This window comes from Xiphophorus couchianus, chromosome 18 (assembly GCF_001444195.1).
Source record: "Xiphophorus couchianus chromosome 18, X_couchianus-1.0, whole genome shotgun sequence".
NCBI lineage: Eukaryota > Metazoa > Chordata > Actinopteri > Cyprinodontiformes > Poeciliidae > Xiphophorus > Xiphophorus couchianus.
The window spans coordinates 1858040-1877869 of NC_040245.1; the positions used below are offsets into that span (position 1 = coordinate 1858040).

At 43.0% G+C, this 19830-nt stretch overlaps 1 protein-coding gene across 2 annotated transcripts; it reads right to left on the reverse strand.

The window, feature by feature from the left end:
* Nucleotides 1–9073: 9073 nt before the first annotated feature.
* On the reverse strand, nucleotides 9074–19063 carry LOC114162082 (protein FAM222B-like). Of its 2 annotated transcripts, none has more exons than XM_028045855.1 (3): nucleotides 18896–19063; nucleotides 17346–17464; nucleotides 9074–17010 (listed from the first exon to the last, which is right to left on the reverse strand). In XM_028045855.1, exons 2-3 carry the CDS (start codon nucleotides 17425–17427, stop codon nucleotides 15347–15349), a joined length of 1746 nt encoding a protein of 581 aa, XP_027901656.1. In that variant the 5' UTR covers nucleotides 17428–17464; nucleotides 18896–19063; the 3' UTR covers nucleotides 9074–15346. The 2 variants fall into 2 exon arrangements, with proteins under 2 accessions (XP_027901656.1, XP_027901657.1); XM_028045856.1 differs by having other exon boundaries at nucleotides 17346–17486.
* Nucleotides 19064–19830: the final 767 nt, after the last annotated feature.

The following is a 19830-nucleotide window of genomic DNA, read 5'->3' on the forward strand; positions in this document are numbered from 1 at the left end:
CTGAACCACTCTTTCACAATGTGAGCCCCATGAATCCTGGCATTGTCATCTTGGAATATGCCCGTTCCATTTGGGAAGACAAAATCCATTGATGGAATAACCTGGTCATTCAGTATATTCAGGTAGTCAGCTGACCTCATTCTTTGGGCACACAATGTTGCTGAACCTAGACCTGACCAACTGCAGCAACCCCAGATCATAGCACTGCCCCCACAGGCTTGTACAGTAGGCACTAGGCATGATGGGTGCATCACTTCACCTGCCTCTCTTCTTACCCTGATGCGCCCATCACTCTGGAACAGGGTAAATCTGGACTCATCAGACCACATGACCCTCTTCCATTCCTCCAGAGTCCAATCTTTATGCTCCCTAGTGTCAAGAAAACTGGCTTGGGGTTGTGAGATCTTTCCAGGTACACGCAGAAAAGGTATAAAGGCCTGGGAGAAATAAAGCAATCTTGTGATTTGATTAAAATAATAATTAATTCTCATGAAATATGTATGAATACAATGGGTATAAGGTGTATAAGTAATCACTAAATAACTTTCTGAAATGTACTTCTGAATAATGATCTGTAACGATTACAACAATGTAATGATTATGTTTAATGATTATAATAAGTAAGGAATGTGATTAATTTTTAATGAATATCAAAGTGGTGATGATTTAAAAATTAATTCAAAAGGTTTTTAATACAGGTTGACGGTGTTTAATGAGTAGTAACAGTTATTAGTGAGTTAGAGAAAGAAGATGAATTTATGGGTGAGGTCCTGCTGTCAGGAAATGTCGCAAGCAGTTCTGAACAGATGGCCAGGACGAACAGGATGGGTGGTGCGGTGAGGTTAGCTAAGATCAACAAGTTGGGGAAGGACGGGACTTTCCACAATATTCAGCAGACAGGAGGGGCCGTCGGGGTTTTCCGTGACACTCAGCAGATATTCAGGAAACCACGTAAACTAAAACTCCCCATACACATACATGGTGGAGAAATGTATAAAAGCAGACGGAAAAGGAGAAGCAAGGGTTCTTAGTCCGCGGCGTTGGAGAAGAGACAACACGGAGAAGCAGATTGAGAGACAGCAGAGGTCCGCAGCACGGAACCACGGGAAAGTCAACACTCCGCGCCGCCTAGAAGGGACAAGATCCTACGGCCACAACCCTGGTTCCCGATTCGACCGTCGGTCCTGCCTCAACCCAAATTAGCAACAGACTTGGAGAAAAGACAAAGGTCCCGGGAGGAAAAAGAGCTGGGTTTTCGAAGGATTTGGACCCGTTCTGCTTTGCTCCTATTCAAAGGAGGATTTTTCCATGCAAGGACAAAGACTCTAACCAAGGCTTCTGGGAGTTCCTGTTGCTAAAGATCCCTTGTCAACTGGGTGTGAGTTGAATCTGCTCCTTAGAAATCTATCTTAGAACTTGCGACATATGTTAGGGAAAAGAGACAGGATAGTAAGGTTATACATGTGGATTTTATTATACTGCTCATGAATTATATACAATTGATTATTGATTTGTATGTCGCATATCCCCGCTTAAGCTTGCTTAATAAATTCATACTATAAAATTCTAATGAGGTTGGTGGACATTGGAATTAATTGAGTCATTTAATTATTTTTCAGTTCTTTTAATTAAGGTAAAACTAATGTACATGATTCCAGTAAATAGGAGGCTTCATAATCTCCTTTGGTGAGTGTAAATAATGACCCTGGGACTTACATCTAAGTCACTAAATTTAATCTAGCCGGTTCCAAGAGATAGTTATATTTTAGGAAGCGAGCTACCGTTAACAGGAGCGGTTATTGGAATTATGCAGCTGCGAGGGCTACTCAGCTGATTGTTTCTTAACTGTAAAGGGTCGTAGCTTCTGGATTGGAGGTAGTTAGAGCTAGACGAATCGCTTTCGCCACCAGTTTGAATAGATTATCTCGTATAGATCTCTCTTAGGGTAATACCCAGGTCTTAGAGATTTTCCGGACCTGTTAGACAGAGAACTGGTCAGTAGTCAGCCCAAGAGAGTTGTGAGGAAAGGGCGGGGCTGGCTATTGCGGAATAACAGACACTAGCAAACTGAAGCCTTTTTTTCTGGTTACCCTTACTGATTAGAGGTTTTCTTATGGCTGCACAGCTGTTCAATCCCAACCCCTTGAGTTCCCTTCGCATTATGCATGTGGAAATGCTTTTGCGTTCACAATTAAACATACTCCTGAGTTCTGCTGTTGTTTTTCTTTGATTTGATTTGACCAAACATTTAAGTAATCGCCGATCACGATCATTCAGGATTTTTTTCCGACCACATTTCTTCCTGGAAGACGATGGTTCCCCACCATCCTTCCAGTTTTTAATGATGCGTTGGACAGTTCTTAACCCAATTCTAGTAGTTTCTGCAATCTCCTTAGATGTTTTCTCTGCTTGATGCATGCCAATGATTTGACCCTTCTTAAACAGACTAACGTCTTTTCCACGACCACAAGATGTGTCTTTTGCCATGGTTGTTTAAGAAATGAGGAGTGACTCATTGCATCAGCTGGGGTTAAATAACTAGTTGCCAGCTGAAAGATAATCGCCTATGCAGTACTAATCCAATAGGAGGCTTGTACCTATTTGCTTAGTTAAATCCAGGTGGCGACTTTTTTTTGGCCAGGCAGTGTATTATTACATTACGTGGGGTAAAAATATGACTTGACACACATCCTACTTTTTCAGGCAAACCCAGTTTCCATGGTAACCAGTAGACATCATGCACACGCTAGCTGGTTGCTATGGAGACCGGGTTTGCCTTAAAAAGTAGGATCTGTGTCAAGTCATATTTTTATCAATGGACGGAAGGGATAGGGTTGGGGTTCGGGGTAAGGTTAGGGTTGGGTTGGGATAGGGTTCGGGATTGGGTTGGGGTTCGGGGTAAGGTTAGGGTTAGAGTTAGGGCTCCTGAAGGATCCCATGCCCTCACACCGTGCACGGACACTCTCTGCTGGTGGTCACGCCCAAGGCCTACCTCTTGTTCAGACTTGTAGGGATCTGTGTGTCCAACTTAGGGATCCAAATCCTCTCAGCCGTTCTCCTCTGTGCTGAGGACCAGGTTGGGTTACATTTCAGTACCAAGGCCAAAAGTGCTTCCCAGCCATGGTTGATAAAATGCTTCACAAGTTGTACATGTTTTTCTTTTTGATGTTTGATGTTATATCTGTGTTGGGTGAAACCGGTGAGAAGGCTGTTGCCCGTCTCGCCCACATAATAAATTTGACAAATTTTGCAGGTGATCAGATAAATTTTTCTTTCGAAAAATTTTATTGTTACTGTAAGCATTTAAAAAACATTACATTGTTGCAATTATCAATTATCAGGAAGAGCAGTGTGGTTTCCATCCTGGTCGTGGAACACTGGACCAGCTCTACACCATTGGCAGGGTCCTGGAGGGTGCATGGGAGTTCGCCCAACCAGTCTACATGTGTTTTGTGGACTTGGAGAAGGCGTTCGATCGTGTCCCTCGGGGAGCCCTGTGGGGGATTCTCCGGGAGTATGGGGTACCGGGCCCTTTGATACGGGCTGTCAGGTCCCTGTATGACCGGTGTCAGAGTCTGGTCCGCATTGCCGGCAGTAAGTCGGGCTCGTTTCCGGTGAGAGTTGGATTTGCTAAAAGTGCTCGTCCCTCTCTCACCACGGTGCTCCCCTTCACCAAGATGTGCGGGTTGTTTATTAAAATGGCCACGCCGTCATTTTTATTTTCATTTGAGCCGCTCCATATAGACGGCCGTGGCCACAAGTCCTGCCACCGGGTGTAATTCTTTAAAAACGGGAGTGAACATTTTTGTAGTAAAAACACATCTGACTGTACGGAGCTTAAAAAGGATAAAACACTCTGGGCTCTAACTCGCGACTTCACACTTCTAACATTTATGGTTGAGAAGGTGAGAGTCATGAGTATGATGGCTAAAATCAAGTACGACATTTTAAAGGATTAAAACAAGATAATACTAAGTTCAAACCATGTTAAAAAATGGGCGGTCATTAAAACAACGGCGGGTTCAGAGACTGTCCTGTGAACAGAGCTCTTCCTTCCCACATGGTGGTGCAGGTCGGGTTGGAGCTCCATTCCCCCTTCGGACTCTCGGTGTCGGCCGTCTTTCTAAAGCCGTTACCTTGTTTGGGTCCTCCGGGGTTGATTGGTGAGCAAAGTCTAGGAACGAGACCTCATTGGATGAGCCAGCGAGGAAGGCTCTGGATTCCTCTCCGAAAGAACCGAAGAGTTCCTCCAGCCTTCCTCTCTTCCCTACCTTGGGGGTAAGGTCGGGAGGTGACTCAGATGCCGGCCTCTTAGCCAGCTGGGCGTCGGGGACGGGGGCATCATCGCTGCTGTCCGTCTGTTCTTCCTCAGAGTCCGAGCTAGCTCCGCCCTCGGTTAGCATCTCCCCCCCCTCACTGGATGTTTCGGTCTGGGGGGGGGCTTCCTTCCCCTCCCCGCTTCCCGCCCTCTCCTCCTCTCCTCCAATCAGAGGACCTGGCGGGAGATTTGAATTTTCCGACCCAGCTGCTTCCACTCGCTCATTAGCCGTTTCCGTTAACGTCTCTTTTCCTTTTTTCAATTTATTTGCAAACGATTTTGGACAGTCTCTGAACAAATGATCCTGTCCACCACACAAATTACATTTCCGCCCGTTCGTACATTCATCAAAAGTGTGTCCCACTTCTCGACATTTACCACAGAAGACTTTTTCACAAGTTTCGGCCAGATGACCATGCTCGCCGCACTTCCGGCACAGTTTGGGTTGGCCTTGATAGTGAATGTAGCCCCTGTTCTCCCCCAGGACTATCATTGAGGGGAGATGCTTCAGGCCCTGGAAGCCTTGGGGGTCTTCCCATTGTTTAATGGGGACCCGCCAAGCACAGTTCCAGATGCCGTCCACATCCCGCACCTTCATAGCCTGGCCTCTCACAGTGCAGTATCTACCCAGCCACATACAGATGTCTTCAGCACTGACAGTCTCATTGAACATCCTGACAATCACCGTTTTCAGGGAGTTGTCAGTCAGTTTCTCGACGTCAAATACTGAAAACTGGGTCTTAGCATTTTCAAACCGTGTCCAAACTTCTTTGAGAAGTGCGGCAGAGCAAAAACTTACATCATATCCCTTATTGAAAGGAAGGGTAAGGATACAATTCAGGTCATCTGGCCGAAACTTCAGCACCTGTTGAATTAGCTTCCTGGAAAATTCCAATCTCGTTATTCTATTTTCTTCTTCTTTTTCCTTAAATAAAAATCAAACACTGTGGTTCCTCCGCATGCCGGCATGGCTAGCCGCCATGGTGGAGGCACCACCAGTTAAAGGTTTAAAACCTTTACTAAAACCAATAAATAGTTAAGAAACACCAATAAATACAAATAAAAGGTAAAAGATATTTTCCACTACTTAGTGGTCAATATCTCAACCGGGGACAAAATTTACTGAACCTCTAAATCAGTGGCAACAGCCAAGTCACAAAGACTACCGCTATCACCACCCAAAGGAGGGGACCGCTGTCTGAGCCAAAAGGCCAAGAAGATAAATACAGTTTTTAGACTTGGGGTTTCCAGAAATGGTCTCATTTGTAAATTGTGTTGTCAAATTTGCTTTGTACCCAGTGCAGCTGTTTAAAGAATCCACCTTGACCTTTGACCCATGGTTTGTCCATGGTCCTTACTATGTTATTATAAGTTGGGTTAGATGTCAGAAGATGTAAGTAAATCTCGGTGAGACGGAGTATTTAAGAAAAAACCCAAATTCACTGATTGAATTGTTGATTGGTAGCCAGCATATATTTGGATTTGTGCAACAAACACAAAAAGAAAAAAACTATATGAAACCTAAAAGGCCATTCAGTTTAATAAATATTTACACAAACCATCGTTCAATAAATCGATAGAAATCCAAGGGCACACATCAAAACATCAAATCTAAATAAATAATATGAATTGTGTTAACTATTTTAATACAGACTGGTGGTTTACATTGTTGCAGCCGATTTGTTGACTTCAAGTTTTCGTTTCAGACGATGCTTTGAGTCAAAACAACCTTCATTATAAAACAGGTTATTAGATGAAAGAAGGGCATTAATAATTGCATAGTTATAAATTATAAATCTATATACTGTGTCAAATAAAAATAGTTCCTCTCATTTAAATTATTTCTAGTCAAATGAGCCCAAAAAACATTAATTTCAAGCCTGCAGTTGTTGTCAGATGTTTACACTCATCATAGACATATTTATTTAATAATTCATTTATATTTTGTTTTTTATTTTTAATTTCTTTATTTATTTTAATGTATTTACTGTTGTTTATTTAGTTATTTGGGTTTTTTCTTACTTGCACTAGTAACTCTTAAATATTCATACATTTATAGTTTTTCAATATTTATTCTATAATAATTTTTCTGTTAATTTTTTTATTTTAATGATTTACAGTGAACTTTGGTATTTGTCCCTCTAAAACACTTTAGTTACATATTTTAACTACATTAATACACACAGTGGAAACTGTTAGTGCAGAAGCTAGCATCTGCACTTTTCCTTATTTTTGCTCTTTTGGGTTCAGCCAATCAGCAATAAGGAAAATAAATACTCCTCCTTAATTGGCTGATTTGCATATTTTCATTTTCTGAAATTATATCTTAGGTCAAGCAAACCTTTTAAAAGCGAACAAATGGATGGAGAAAACTGTCACCTGTGTGAATCAGTTGGAGAAACCATTTTGTTGTCGTTTCCCAGAGAGCGACTCTGCCGCAGTGGCTGAGGACGAAGCTGCAGTTCGGAGCGTCAGAGGTGGTCTGCGTCAGGAACGACCAGGTCGACGCTCGGAGATTCGTCAGGTGAATGTTGGTGGATTTTTCTGGACCAGTCAGTAAAATGAAAACAAGACAAACCCACTCACGGCAGGACTCGTCATTTTTGTATCTGAATATTGCAGGCATGAAAATTAAGAGTTCTGTATGAACTAGAATTGGCAGCCATGATGAAACTAATTTTCTTTAAAGGTGACCTTTTATGCTTCTTTGAACAGGTTAGGATCCGTCTACTGGGTTCAGAAACATATTCATTACATTTTTTACACAAAATCATTCTTAAATCACCAGGTTTTAGTCTGGAGCTCCTTTTAGAATGAGCTGTTTTAGGGCCTCTGTTGCTTTAAATCCACGCCCCCAAACTCAACGTTTACACTCGCACATGAAAATGGCTGAAAACAGATTTGCGATTATACAATCCTACATCTTTGAAAAGCAGAAGTGGAGCCTCCTGCACTGGGATGCAGAAACGCAGCAAGTGGTTCCTGGATGGTAAATCAACAGCAAAACTCTTGTCTTTTCCAGCAGCCATTGTACAGCGGCGAAACCAGCCAACCAAATCTGCTGGAGCTCAGCTTGTGTTGCTAGGTAACAGGCTGGGGTTGGCTGTGGTTGCTAGGTAACGGGCAGTGCCTGCTGATTTGTGACGTTACATTAGGAGGTTTTTAAAACGGCTCATTTTCCACCGTTTCAGTGCGACAGTAAGTCGGGTCAAAAACATCCAGCGCGTTTTTTTCTTCTTTCCTAAAAACAGATTTGGATTCAGCCATGAACCAAACTTTCTCCAACAAAGTTTCTGTTTAAGTTGCTGGAAATAAAGCAACTTTTTCAAAACCAACAAAATAGAAAACTTTCAATAAATATAAGGGAAATGTCAGCGACATTTTAGGATTTAAAGTAATTTGTTCTTTTCTTTGTTTTATTGAAACGTTGAATGTTTTAATTTATCACTAAGCACGTAAAAAAAAAAAACGTTTCACAGCAAAATTATTTTGCATTTTTGGTTGTTTGACCATCATAGTGATTTTATTTTTATCTTTTCTAGTGTTTATTAGAATATAGAATAGAATAACTTTATTCATCCCAGCAGGGAAATCATTTAATTATATTCCATGAACTTTGCAGCATTTTGGTGGGAACAGGAGATTTTCTCAGGCGTTGACGTTTCGTCTCTTTCAGAGTGACAGAAATGAACTGGAATAAATGGCGACCGAATCTCGGCGTTAAACTGAAGGAAGAACCTGCATATCAGCTGACGACCGCATGAACCCAGGAGGAAACGTCTGGTAAAGAAACTCTGGTGTACCTTCACTGCTGTTTCCTGTTGCTTGAAATTCACTAAAATGTACAAACTGACTGTTGGAACATAAATGTGCTTCTGCAGAGGATTCGCTCCAGACAGGAAGACGTTCTCTAACTCAAACTCTCTTATTTTTATTTCTCAAACACATTTCTCATAACTCAAGATAATTCTTCTTTGTCTTAAGAAACTTTATTACAGGCACATTTAATCACATCTTTAAAACCATAAATATATTTCCAGAAATTTTCAAGTTAATATCTTGTAAAAGTTAATGTATGTGTTTCTTCTGTTACCTGTTTATTTAGACATTAACTGTGAATCTGATCAAAATGCCAAGTTAAAACGTTTAAACAACACGACTCTACGCAGACACCTCATGTGGAAGGAAAGTTTTTCTACTGATGATTAAAATCTGATTTGATTTTATTAAATAACATTTAGATTTAACAATACAAGTCAGTATATTTATATCTAGTAAAAAACGCTCACTGCTAAACAGATTTTAAAAAAACTCTGACTCAGGCAGCATTAAGTTGGTTTGAAGAATCTAAAGTTTTTCACAATAAAAGTCATTAATAAAAGTTTTGTCTCTTTCTAGCAAATGTTTGACTTTAAAAAACATTTTTTAATGTCAGAAATTAATTTCAGAATAAATTATAAAAATCAGCACATTAAAACGTGAATTATGTAATTCTCTGTTCTGCCTGTAAATCTCAGTGTTCAAAGCGTTTTGGTCGATAAGCTCTAGAGGACCGTAAAAAAACAAACATCACAAAAGTTTCAGAAAAACTATTCGAGACCCCAACAAATAAATACATTACTTCAGCACTGCTAATCCACCTCATTTGCTTTTGCAGCTCTTTAAATCTGTGCAGTCGTACTGTTAGAGGGATGTTGGAGTAGGGGATAAGATGCTTGAAAACGTTCATAATAAAGACGCACCAATCGCTAAAGCTTTGTGTTTGCAAACTTTATTTTGGTTAGGGGGGGAATGTTTGTGCAAGACATTAGAGTTCCTGAAGGTTAGGCAAAACTGGAAATATCACATTTTCACACAGTAGACAGAAAGGCCCCTCCACCAGCGGTCAGAACATTTTGGTTCTCACAACCCACAACAGCTGGATCAGAGCAATAAGAAACCTAGAGTGACTGCTGGGTTCCTCTGGCCCCCTTCACCGGAATGTGCTTCAGTAGACGAGTCTTAGAGTGCAAACAGACGTGTACCGATCTCCCTCTGGACCTCGAGCAGAACCAGGAAACACAAAGCTCTGGTTCAGTGGCGGTTCTGGCAAACCCGACCAATTAAAACCCAGGAAATGATTCCTGATTTGCACAAACCAGGTGAAGTAACGTCTGCAATTTCCACAATCCAAAGCAACAGAATACCTGCTTAGACAACAAATTACATCCATTAGTTCCAATAAATCTGACGCCCCTTTTCGAATGTAGCCCTGGGCTTTCGCCAAAACGACCCGTTCACTCTAGATTTTCTTATGCTCAGTTCACATCTTTGATTTTTACTTCACAAGATTCTCTGAAAGCAACAGAACAAAGGCAGCAGCAGCAGGAGCAGCAGCTCTTCTTTACGTCACCAGATTGTTACTGTTAGAAGACCAAGCTAGCTGCTAGATGTTAGCATGGACTGCTAGGATGGACTAGTAGCACCTAGCTGCTGCTTTTGTCTGGCCAGTAGCTTGTCCACAGTAGCAGCTAACTGCTAAAGTGGCTAGCTGCTTCTCTTGTCCATACTAGTAGCAGCTAATCTCTTACCGCTAGTGGCTAGCTGCTTCTCTTGTGCATATTAGCAGCTACTAGCCACTAGCCGTTGTTTCTCGTCCACACTAGAACTAGTAGTTTGTCCATTCTAGTAGCAGCTAATCACTAAATACTAGTGGCTAGCTGCTTCTCTTGTCATTACTAGTAGCTATTAGCTGCTACTTGTCCATTTAAGTACTAGTAGCCGATCCATACTAGTAGCAGTTAACTGCTAACAGTTAGCCGCTAGCTGCTGGCCGCTCAGAGAGAGAGGGACACCTGGTCACTTTGGTCGGCGAGTCAGCAGCAATCGCTTGACGCCCCACAGCGTCGAGTCGTGGCTTCAGGACTTGGGTCCGTCACACAGTATCAGTAGTTACAATTAGTAGCTTGGTCCCCCCCAGAAACACACACATTAGATTCACTTTGTGCACACCTGTGCAGGTACCCACACACACGCCCATCCACGCACACCCACACACACACACTTGTCCATACTAAGCCCAGTGGAGGCACTTCATATGAAACTGTAGAACCTGACTTCAACGGGCTGCACTGAGGCGGTTCAGAACCAGAGGCGGCTCGGTCCGACGGTTTAGTGTTTGAGCTCGTCTGATTGGCTGTTGGGGGGGGAAAACCCAAACGTGAAACTTAATCCTGGTTAGTGTGGCGGGTTCAACGCCTCCGAGTGTCCGTTCACCCGACCGGAGCGGTTTTCTCCCCTCCACTGGTGCAGCCCAAATCATGTTACTATTTATAGACACACACCGGATCAGTGTGCTGATTAAATTCAATAGCAGCTTAAAGGGACAGGCACATCAAAAACGAAAGCCAGGGAAGCAGAAATTAACTCCCGTCAAGTATAAAGACCCTAAACCCGACTCCTGGTGGCTTCGCTCCTGCACCGCATCAGAAATGCCAGGAATGAACTAAATATAAAATTATATGAGAAATTTTCTGCTGTTTTTTTAAATTAAATCTCCACAAAGTTTTTAACAACCAGCAGAAATATATGAACCAACTGGAATCGACTGCACTGAAAAAAACTAAATCTCAAATATTTTTGGTCTAATTTGTTTATCTCCGTACATTTGAAGCTGACAATAACTTTTCAGGAAAATAGGAATATAGGAACATATAGGAGCTTGTATTACTTAAATAACTCTTAATTATTGATAAAAGTATTAGAGTCAGGCTATGAGAATTAAGTTAGGAGAAAAATAATGAGGAAAAACGCTGTAGCGTTCTGACAATTACGTCAATATTAAGAGATTAAAATTTTACAACAGCAAGTTGAAATAGTACAAAAATTTGAGAAAAATAAGCAGTAATATTAAGAGAATAAAGTCTTAAGACAAAAAGTCATAATATAAAGAGAAATAAAAGTCGTAATAATACAATAATAGCAATATTACTATATTAAAGTCCTAATTATATAATAAAAGCTGAGGAAAAAGTAACAATAATGTGAGATTAATGACATTATTACCAGAATAAATTCATAAAACTCACAACAATAAAGTTGAAATAATATGAAGGTAAACTATTAATATTAACAGATTAGTTTTAATATTAGTAGAATCAAGTATTAATTTATGATAACTTGTACAAAAAAACATTTGGAAAAAATTAGGAATGTTGAGCATCTTGTGAAGTTATACTTTGGTATCAGTTTTACAAATAAAAACTTCTGACAAATTATTATCAATAGCAGGATTTGGGCAAACAACAGTATTTGTATTTTTTCTAGTAATTTTATGACTTTATTCTGGTGATTTTGTAATAAAACAATAAATAAAAAAAATGTCTTAGTCCGCCCCAATAGAAAAATGTCTTGATACAAGTACAAAAATAAAATAAAAATCTGCCAGTGAATATTTTTAAATCAACATCCAAGAATCATTGGCTTAAAACAAGCTCCTATATTTGCTGAAAAGTTATTTGTGACTTTTGTCTCAGTTCAACTGAAGACATTTGCAGTAGAAAGTCGATTAAAACGCGGAGATGTTTAGTATATTTGCAGTGTTGTTTGTTTACAGAGTGAAGCCGATGAAAGAGCGAACCGACCCAGATCCAAAAATCACCGTTTGACTTTTTAATGATAATAATTCAGCTTTCGTAATAATTCAGGAATCCGAGTTCATCCAGGTGAAACCACCTGAGTCACATTTGGCCCCTGTAGCGGAAACGAGTATGGCTTCAGGACAGAGAATAAAAACATTTAGAAGTATTTCAGAATCCTGACTGAAACCGAAACATTTCAAACGACTGCTACAGCCCCGCTCTAGATCTCCATCCAGTGACGGCTCCATCTCAGGCAACTTTGTCCAATCAGAAACCGGAGTCCGGCTTTTAGTTACCACGACAACGGCAGCGCTCCGATCCTGAAGCTAACCGTCGTATTTAAGGCTTTAGTCGCTGTGCAGCATCACTCTGTAGGCATGGGCAGTGGCATCAGGGCTTTAACTAGGCCGGCTTCTGAAACTGCTAAAACTTTCTGCCAGTCAGTTTGCTTAAAGAAAGGTGACAACATTTCCTATCAGTTACAACAGAAAGATAAATGAAAAGTTTCTGACAAAATTATTGAGTCTTTATTGAGTCTAACGTATTCACGGGCCAAGAAAATAAAAATACAACTAAATTCAAGCACATAAAGTCTAATTTTTTTGCTTTTTCATCATAGATCCAAAACATAATAATGATTTTTCTGGATTAAATCTAGTTTTAAATTCTTTTGGGTTTGATTGAACAAATTTATTCTCAGGATTTGGATAATTTTCCTTCAAAACATTTTAATTAAAAAAAGCTGATTTAGGGGGAAAAAAAAGTTTGGATAGATGTGGTTCTACTTATTATAAAAAGATTAATACTTTGTGTTGTACTTAACATTTTTTTATTATGTTGGAAATAATTTTACTCTGATTAAAAATAAAATTACCATCTGGATCAATTATTTCTGATAGACGGGTCAAATCATTATCATTCTTGAATTGCAGTTGGGGGCCACAAATGGCCCCGGGCCGCAGTTTGGACACCCCTGACCTAAATCATCAATCCACTGTGCAGCTAAGATTGTTAGTAAATATACTCCTCCCATCCAAAGGGGGCGCCAAATAAGAAAGATGATGACTCAGAAAACCAACAATGTTTTTACAAAATACAGCCAAAACAGTTCTGAAACTGTCAGAAGTGTTAGTTTTTTCCACCTCATTGTCGCCCCCTATGAGGCTGGAGGAGAAACTGCATTTCTGAGTGAACCTGAGCTGAAATAGTCAGAACATGGACAGAATGAGGCTGAAATTCCTCAGATTGGGGGAAGATCTGATTGTGAAACTGGAAAACTAGCCAACAGTTATCTAAACATGTGAAAATACAGTTAGCAAGCTACGGCTAGCATGTCAGCTAAGGAGATAGTCCGACTAATTAACCACTTATCAAACTATAATTAAAACCTGTTTAGAATTGTATTTGAAATGTAATCAATTACAAATTTATTGATTGAACTTGACTTAATGCTGTGTTTTGATTATTGATTCTATATTGCATTGTGTTTCTGTGTTTGTAATGATGTAAAGCACTTTGAAATGCCTTGCTGCTGAAATGTGCTATACAAATAAAATTTGATTGATTGATTGATAAAAGGGTGAGAAAATAACTAATATTCCACATAATCTGCCTGGTTTTTTTTGGAAATAACAACACAGAGATTATTTTATACCCTCTTTCCCTGAAACATTCTCCTTAACATATTGGACCATAAAATGGCTTACCGAACCGCTCAGTAGAAATCCGGCATAACATTTTTGTTTTAGTCTTAATAAATTTTAAAAATGCATCAAGAAATCGCCTACTGAGTGGACTACAGTTTTTTTTTTTAACAGCAAATCGAGAAATATCTGCAGTTGATTCAGGCCGTAATAGACCAAAGGACGGGAAAGAGCGCGAGAATTAGATCAGATAACAGGAAGGCTTTTCAGTTTTCAACTTTGTTTGTAATTGAAGTTTGTCAATGAGGAAACATTGGCAGCCTGTTGGAAAGCTCAAAGTTGAAGTAAAGATTTAAATCTTCAGTTGAATACCAACAGAAATATTAGCCATGCTAAGTGTGCTAATGGCTAATAGGGAGCTAAATACTCTATAGCTATGATGCTAAAAGACCAAGACATTAAAGACTAAGTGTGACCCTAACTTCAATCCAAATGGTCCTCCACACACAGTGTGACGTCTCCTCTTATAAATTAAACAACGCTGACGGCAGAAAAGCTAGCTAACTTTTTATTAAATATTCAGCAGGAAATTAATCCGTTCCTATTTATTTACTTTTTCTTTTCTGTTTTACATTAATGCATTAGAGGAAGTTGCTTGTTGTGATTTTTGGGCGGATGTTTCTGAGAACCTGGAACCGGCCCACGCCCGCTCCCTCCAAACGAACCCCAGGATCCATAGGAAGTGGGTTTGCTGCTCATCGCTAACAGAAATCAAACCGATTCACAGAGACGCGTCAGGAAAGAGGTGAGGAGATGCGCTGAAGAGGGAGGAGTCGCCATCACACGCCGTTCCGACAGGACGCCTTCGCTTCACATTAACCAGACTTAAATACGGCCTGACGGAGTTTCTGCTCCTTCTGCCAAACTTTTACATTTCTACAGTTCAAGTAGGGCGAGCTACAGATCCACAACAACTAAAGAACTACAAGAAAACCCGGCGAGGAGAAGGGGAAAGTTCAGAACCGCAAAGCAAAGCCGAGCCGAGCCTTCGGGGCGGAGATGAGAACCCGTGGTTCCAGGACTTCCTGAAGCTCGCCTCTAGGCGCTCGTAAGGCCACGAATGCTGAGAAAAGTCGTGAAACTGAGAAGTGCTGCGGCGGTCCGGAGCGGCGACGCTCGAGCTCAGGAAGCTTCCACTGATCAGCCTCCCAGCCTCGGCGGTCTCCACATCCCCAAGGCGCCGTGCAGCGCCGCACGGCGAGGCGTGGCGCCGCCGGTCCATCACACGAAGCCAAACTATGAAACTCTGGAGCAGAACTGGGCGATAAATCGATCACATCGATTAATCAAATTTTAGTTTTCTGAAGATTAAAAGTTCTGGATTTTTTTTCATAAATGCTCTCATTGGGTCGGAGCGATGTCATGGCGGCCATCTTGTTTGACAAGCGTTTTTTTTTTTACAGCTTCTGTTCATTTGGACTTTGGATTCAGTTCAACTCGATGGCGAAATATTAGAGCCAGGCTACAAGTGCAGAAACTTCCTTCTGGTAAAATTGTGTCTTTATTTTGCTAAAATTATGACTATATTCGCATAATTGAATAATTAAAACTTTTTGCATTGTGGCCCAGACACTCAGAGGGAATCATAAAATAAACTTTAGAAAATAATTTTCTATTTTCTTTTTCAGAAAAGAAAGCGATTTTTATCGCCCGGCTCTGCTCAGCAGGTCGAAGTGCTGTTGGGAACAAACGGGTTGATGTGGAGTCTAATGGTAACCTTGGTGATGATGGTCGCCGCCGCCGCGGTGCATCTTATGCATCATTTCCACGCTCTGCTCCTGCATGCTGGGGATCTGGAAATCCTCGCCGAGGAAATCCACGCTGTGCTGCAGCAGCTTGGGCTGGCCGGCGGAGCCGTCTTTCCCCGGCCGGTACTTGGCTCCCAGGATGCGCTCTGCGGCGGCGTGTCCGCCCTGGAAGCCCACCGGCAGGTCCTGAGGAATGTTCCCGTTGTTTCCGGCGGCGCCCGGGACGGCGCCCCACGCTGGCTGCAGGTAGTGGCCGTTCAGGTAGGAGCAGTTGGCGGAGGAGGGGGGCAGCGTTTTGTCTGCGGCGTGCTTCGGCAGGAAGACGTGCGCGGCGGCGGGCGGCTTGTGGCCGTAGCTCAGGCCGTGGGAGGGGAAGGCGCACTCAGCCACCGGATCCAGCCGCGGGTTTTTGCAGGGGTGCGCTCCCTCTGGCGGCTGCTGCATGTGGGCCAGCTGGTGCTGCGCCCAGGAGCGCTGCTGCTGCTGCAGATGCTGCTGCAGATGCTGCTGCTGGTGCTTCTGCTGCAGCAGGTGCTGCTGCATCTGCTTGTCGCTGTCCGGGTGGAAAGCAGCCATGTTGTTGTTGCTGCAGGCCGGGGCGAGAGCCAGAGCGGCCGGCTTGTCCATCAGCAGGCAGCTGGAGACGCCGCCGCCGGCCCCCGAGGCATGCTGGGAAACCCTGGAGCTGGCGCTGATGAGCTGGTTGCGGCTGATGGGGCTGGGGTTGGCGATCTGGCCCTCGCAGACGGACGTGGCGCCCATGCCGGCGCGCGCCTGGCACAGCTGGTTGATCTGTAGCACAATGCTGCTCAGGTCGCTGGGCCGCGCCTGCTGCAGGCTGGCCGCCATGGACAGCGGGATGGTGGAGGTAGATACCGTCACGTTGGGCGGGGCGTCAGCGTCCGGCAGCTTGCGGGCGCCGTACGGAGGCGGCGGTAGGGCGGGGGGGCCCGGCGGCGCCGCCTGCATGGCCACGCTGTCCGGGACATGCCGCAGCTCCTGAGTCGCTCCCAAAGATTGCGCTGGAGCCGCCTGATGCTTCAGAGTTTGCATGTGAGGGAGGTGCTGCTGCGGCATGGCGGCGGCACAGGGCGCCACGTCCTGAGGGGGCGGCTGCCGCTGAACGGCGGGTGGATGCGTCAGCCTCTGCTGCTGCTGCAGAGCCTGAGACTGAGCCATGCTCCTCTGGTGATGCTGCAGTGCCATGGGGTGCGCCAGGCTCTGCTGCGGATGCTCCGCCCCCTGCTTCTGAGCGGCCAGGTGCGGGAGGTTTAAAGTGCTGGGCGCGGCGTACGGGCCGCTCTGAGGGTTCATGGCGGCTTTCAGCTGCAGCCGCGTGCGGCAGCCGTCCGGCTGCTTGACGAGGCCCCGGGGAGGCGCGCGGAGGACGGTCAGGAGCCCGGCGCCGGCGGCCAGCTGCGGAGGGTACGGGCTGTGGCGCTGCGCGGACGACGACGTGTCCAGGCCGTTGACGGTGCGGCGGACGTGCTTCTTCTGAGGAACCTTGATGCTGTTTGGGAAGATCTGGATGCTCAGAGGTTTGTCGGCGACTTTCTTAGCATAGGCGTCCAACTCTGCAGGCGTCGGATGGGTGGCAGATCTCATCTTCTGTGTGGTTTCCCCTGAAACGTTCAGTCAGTCGACATTAAAACAGCATTTAGACATGAGGCAGGAAAATCTGCATTCACCTGTAACAACCAATAGATTAAGTACATCTTTTTAACCAGTTTATTGTATTTACTGTTTATCTTAACTTTTCATTTTAACCAAAGATCCTTCTAGGGGAAAGTGTTGCAAATTAAGTAATGACGAGGATGTATTGTTTACATCCAGAAATTTCACATGTGCACAACACTAGAGGGCAAAAAGACGATTCTTTCACATGCCATCCATAGCTGCGGTAGAAATATGTCTGCAAAAGCAGTTTTCCTAAAATCTGATCGTGAAATATGCTTACATTTTTGAAGTCCAGTGTTCATCTGCGTGCGGTGAAGAAGTCGGATGGCGGGGTCACCTGATGCTGGCAGGCAAGCCAGCATGTCACTGCTCCTCTACTGCAGCGTCCCTCTCATCGTCCTGGAGACAAGCAGAGCCGCCGCTGGACGTTAGAATACAAAGTTAATAAAACACAAGCTAATGTCAATTTGGAATCAAGTTAACGCAAGCATGTGAAATTATTGCCGCATTATTTGTCATAGAATGTTTAGGGTTCAAAGTTTTCTCAAAACTCCACTTCTGTTAGAGTTTGTAATGATTTTAAACTGAGTTTTTCTTTGGTTAAAAACCTAAAATGCATAAAAACGTATTTGTTTTACCAGATATATGACTGTATGTATGGACACAATCCTCCTCCCACACAGCTGAATCAAATGAGTGATTCAAAACCAACCTGGTTTGATTCAGCTGTCAAACCAGGAATTCATCTAGGAAACGCTTCTGTTAGATGCCTCTTTGTAAACCTTCAGCCTCAGTTTAACTGTCCCAAACAAGCCGTACTTCTCCGGTTTTTTCTGTCACGAACTTTAACAATTAACCTGAGATGGAACGAGTGAGTGACTCTGCTGGAACGTCCAGTCCTGGAAAGGTTAGTGGATGTTTTAAACATTTCCCGCTTGTGAATCATCTCTGGTGAATTTGTTCCTTGGTGTTGCATTAACTCATGCTTCAGTCATCAGGGAGCGGCTCGAGTATCTGATCAATTAACGACTAGAAATCAGATTTAAATCATATCTGAACCTTTCAAAACACAGTTTTATTATGATCTGGTGCACACTTTAAGAGGCGACCATGTGACAGGTGCTCATAAAACTCATGAGTCATGTTGCAGAGCTGCATGTTTGAAATGCATCACAGGGCTTCCTAAACGAAGCCAAATCACACCTAAAGTCACTTCAGGCCGATTCGCAGCACAGTAAACAGTTCCAGAAAGCAGATCAATAACAGAATCATAATGAGCTCCAGTTCACTGGAAGAGCATATTCATGCAGACATTTATCATCCATTTACAGGCTGATTCATCACTGATTCACGACTGATTGGAAACTCCTGGATTTCTCTAGAAAACTACGTGGAGAAAAGAGGCTCATTTCCTGTTGCACCATTAAAGACACACCGAGGACAAACTCAGACAATAATTCAGGTTCATAATGAGACATTTAAAACAGAGACCTCATTTTATTCTCTATTTAAAGCTTTTTTAGAGCAGGGCCTGGCCATACATTCAGCACAGTAACGTTAGCTCTGTAGTGTTAATCTCCTAGCTAACATTAGCACCGATCCATTATAAACAGCCCGAATCCGGCTACTGAGCACGGACAGCGGGTTCCGCGGGGCCTCGGTGCTCCTCTGTCCGGATTTAAATGTCGTCGATGGGGAGTTTATCTCGAGTCAAACCCAATAAATAAGGAGCTTCTTTGTGCTTGTTGTGACCAGGCCAGCAGCTCTGAAAACCTTAGCATTTTTAGCACCAGGAGCCACAGAAGACGCGTTAAACGCAATAATACTCACTCCTCGCGAAGTTATGAGTAAAGCCGCTTCATTTTGTTGAAATTCAACAATAATAAATTAAAAATGAAGACACCATCCTCCGGCTGGCCGCTTCTCCGAGCTGCTGTCTGGCTACGGCAGCAACATCTGTTCCTCTCCTCCTTCTCCGGGCTCAGCGGCGGTGCGGAACCGGCTTAGAGGCGATCTACCGCCCCCTGCTGGCCGGGAGAGGAGGGACAAAAACATTTTCTGTCTCGGAACTAAACAGAAAACATCTTTATCGTTTACTAGTTTCCTAAACTATTAGAGTATATCTTCAACCAGAGGCGGGTAGAGTACCCAAATATTGTACTCAAGGAAGAGTAGCAACACTTCAACATATTTTTACTCAAGTAAAATTAAATGTAGCAAGAAATAACTCAAGTGAGAATAAAAAAGTATTTGATGAACAAATTATCATTCATTTGATATTTAAAAATTACATCAGATGAACCAAAATGAAAATTTTGGTATTTTAAGGACCAACATGACATTTAATTTATATTGGTAAAAAAACAGCTCTTTAAAGGTTGCAGAGATCAAAGGAGAAACATTTGACTTGTTTTCATAACAACTGATTAGAACCTCAAAGCTCAAATAATCCTTGAACTTTGACCCCAAATCCCAGAGGAGTTGAAAAGGAGAGGACTACCGTCCATCATAGGGAGGATCTTATCCCAGACTCCAACATCTCTCTGCCCGGTTTCCCAACCAAACGGCCAGTCAGATTTAAAAAGGAGCAGCAAAAGCAAATGAGGTGGATTAGCTCATAACTGATGTTGTCGTCCAGGACATCTTACCTTGGAACATTGTCTCTGCTGCATGAATGTTGAGATGTTCATACAGCAAGTCTTCAGTCAGAGGCCTCTCCTGATTCACTGGAAGACTGACTGCTACTGGAGATCCTTCCTGACTAC

What these genes read in the sequence shown, in the direction of transcription:
- LOC114162082 (XM_028045855.1), bottom strand. Translation starts at nt 17,427, where the DNA reads ATGCTGGCTTGCCTGCCAGCATCAGGTGACCCCGCCATCCGACTTCTT. An exon ending in GAACACTGGACTTCAAAAAT is followed by an intron (nt 17,011 to 17,345) that starts GTAAGCATATTT and finishes TGAACGTTTCAG; the next exon opens with GGGAAACCACACAGAAGATG.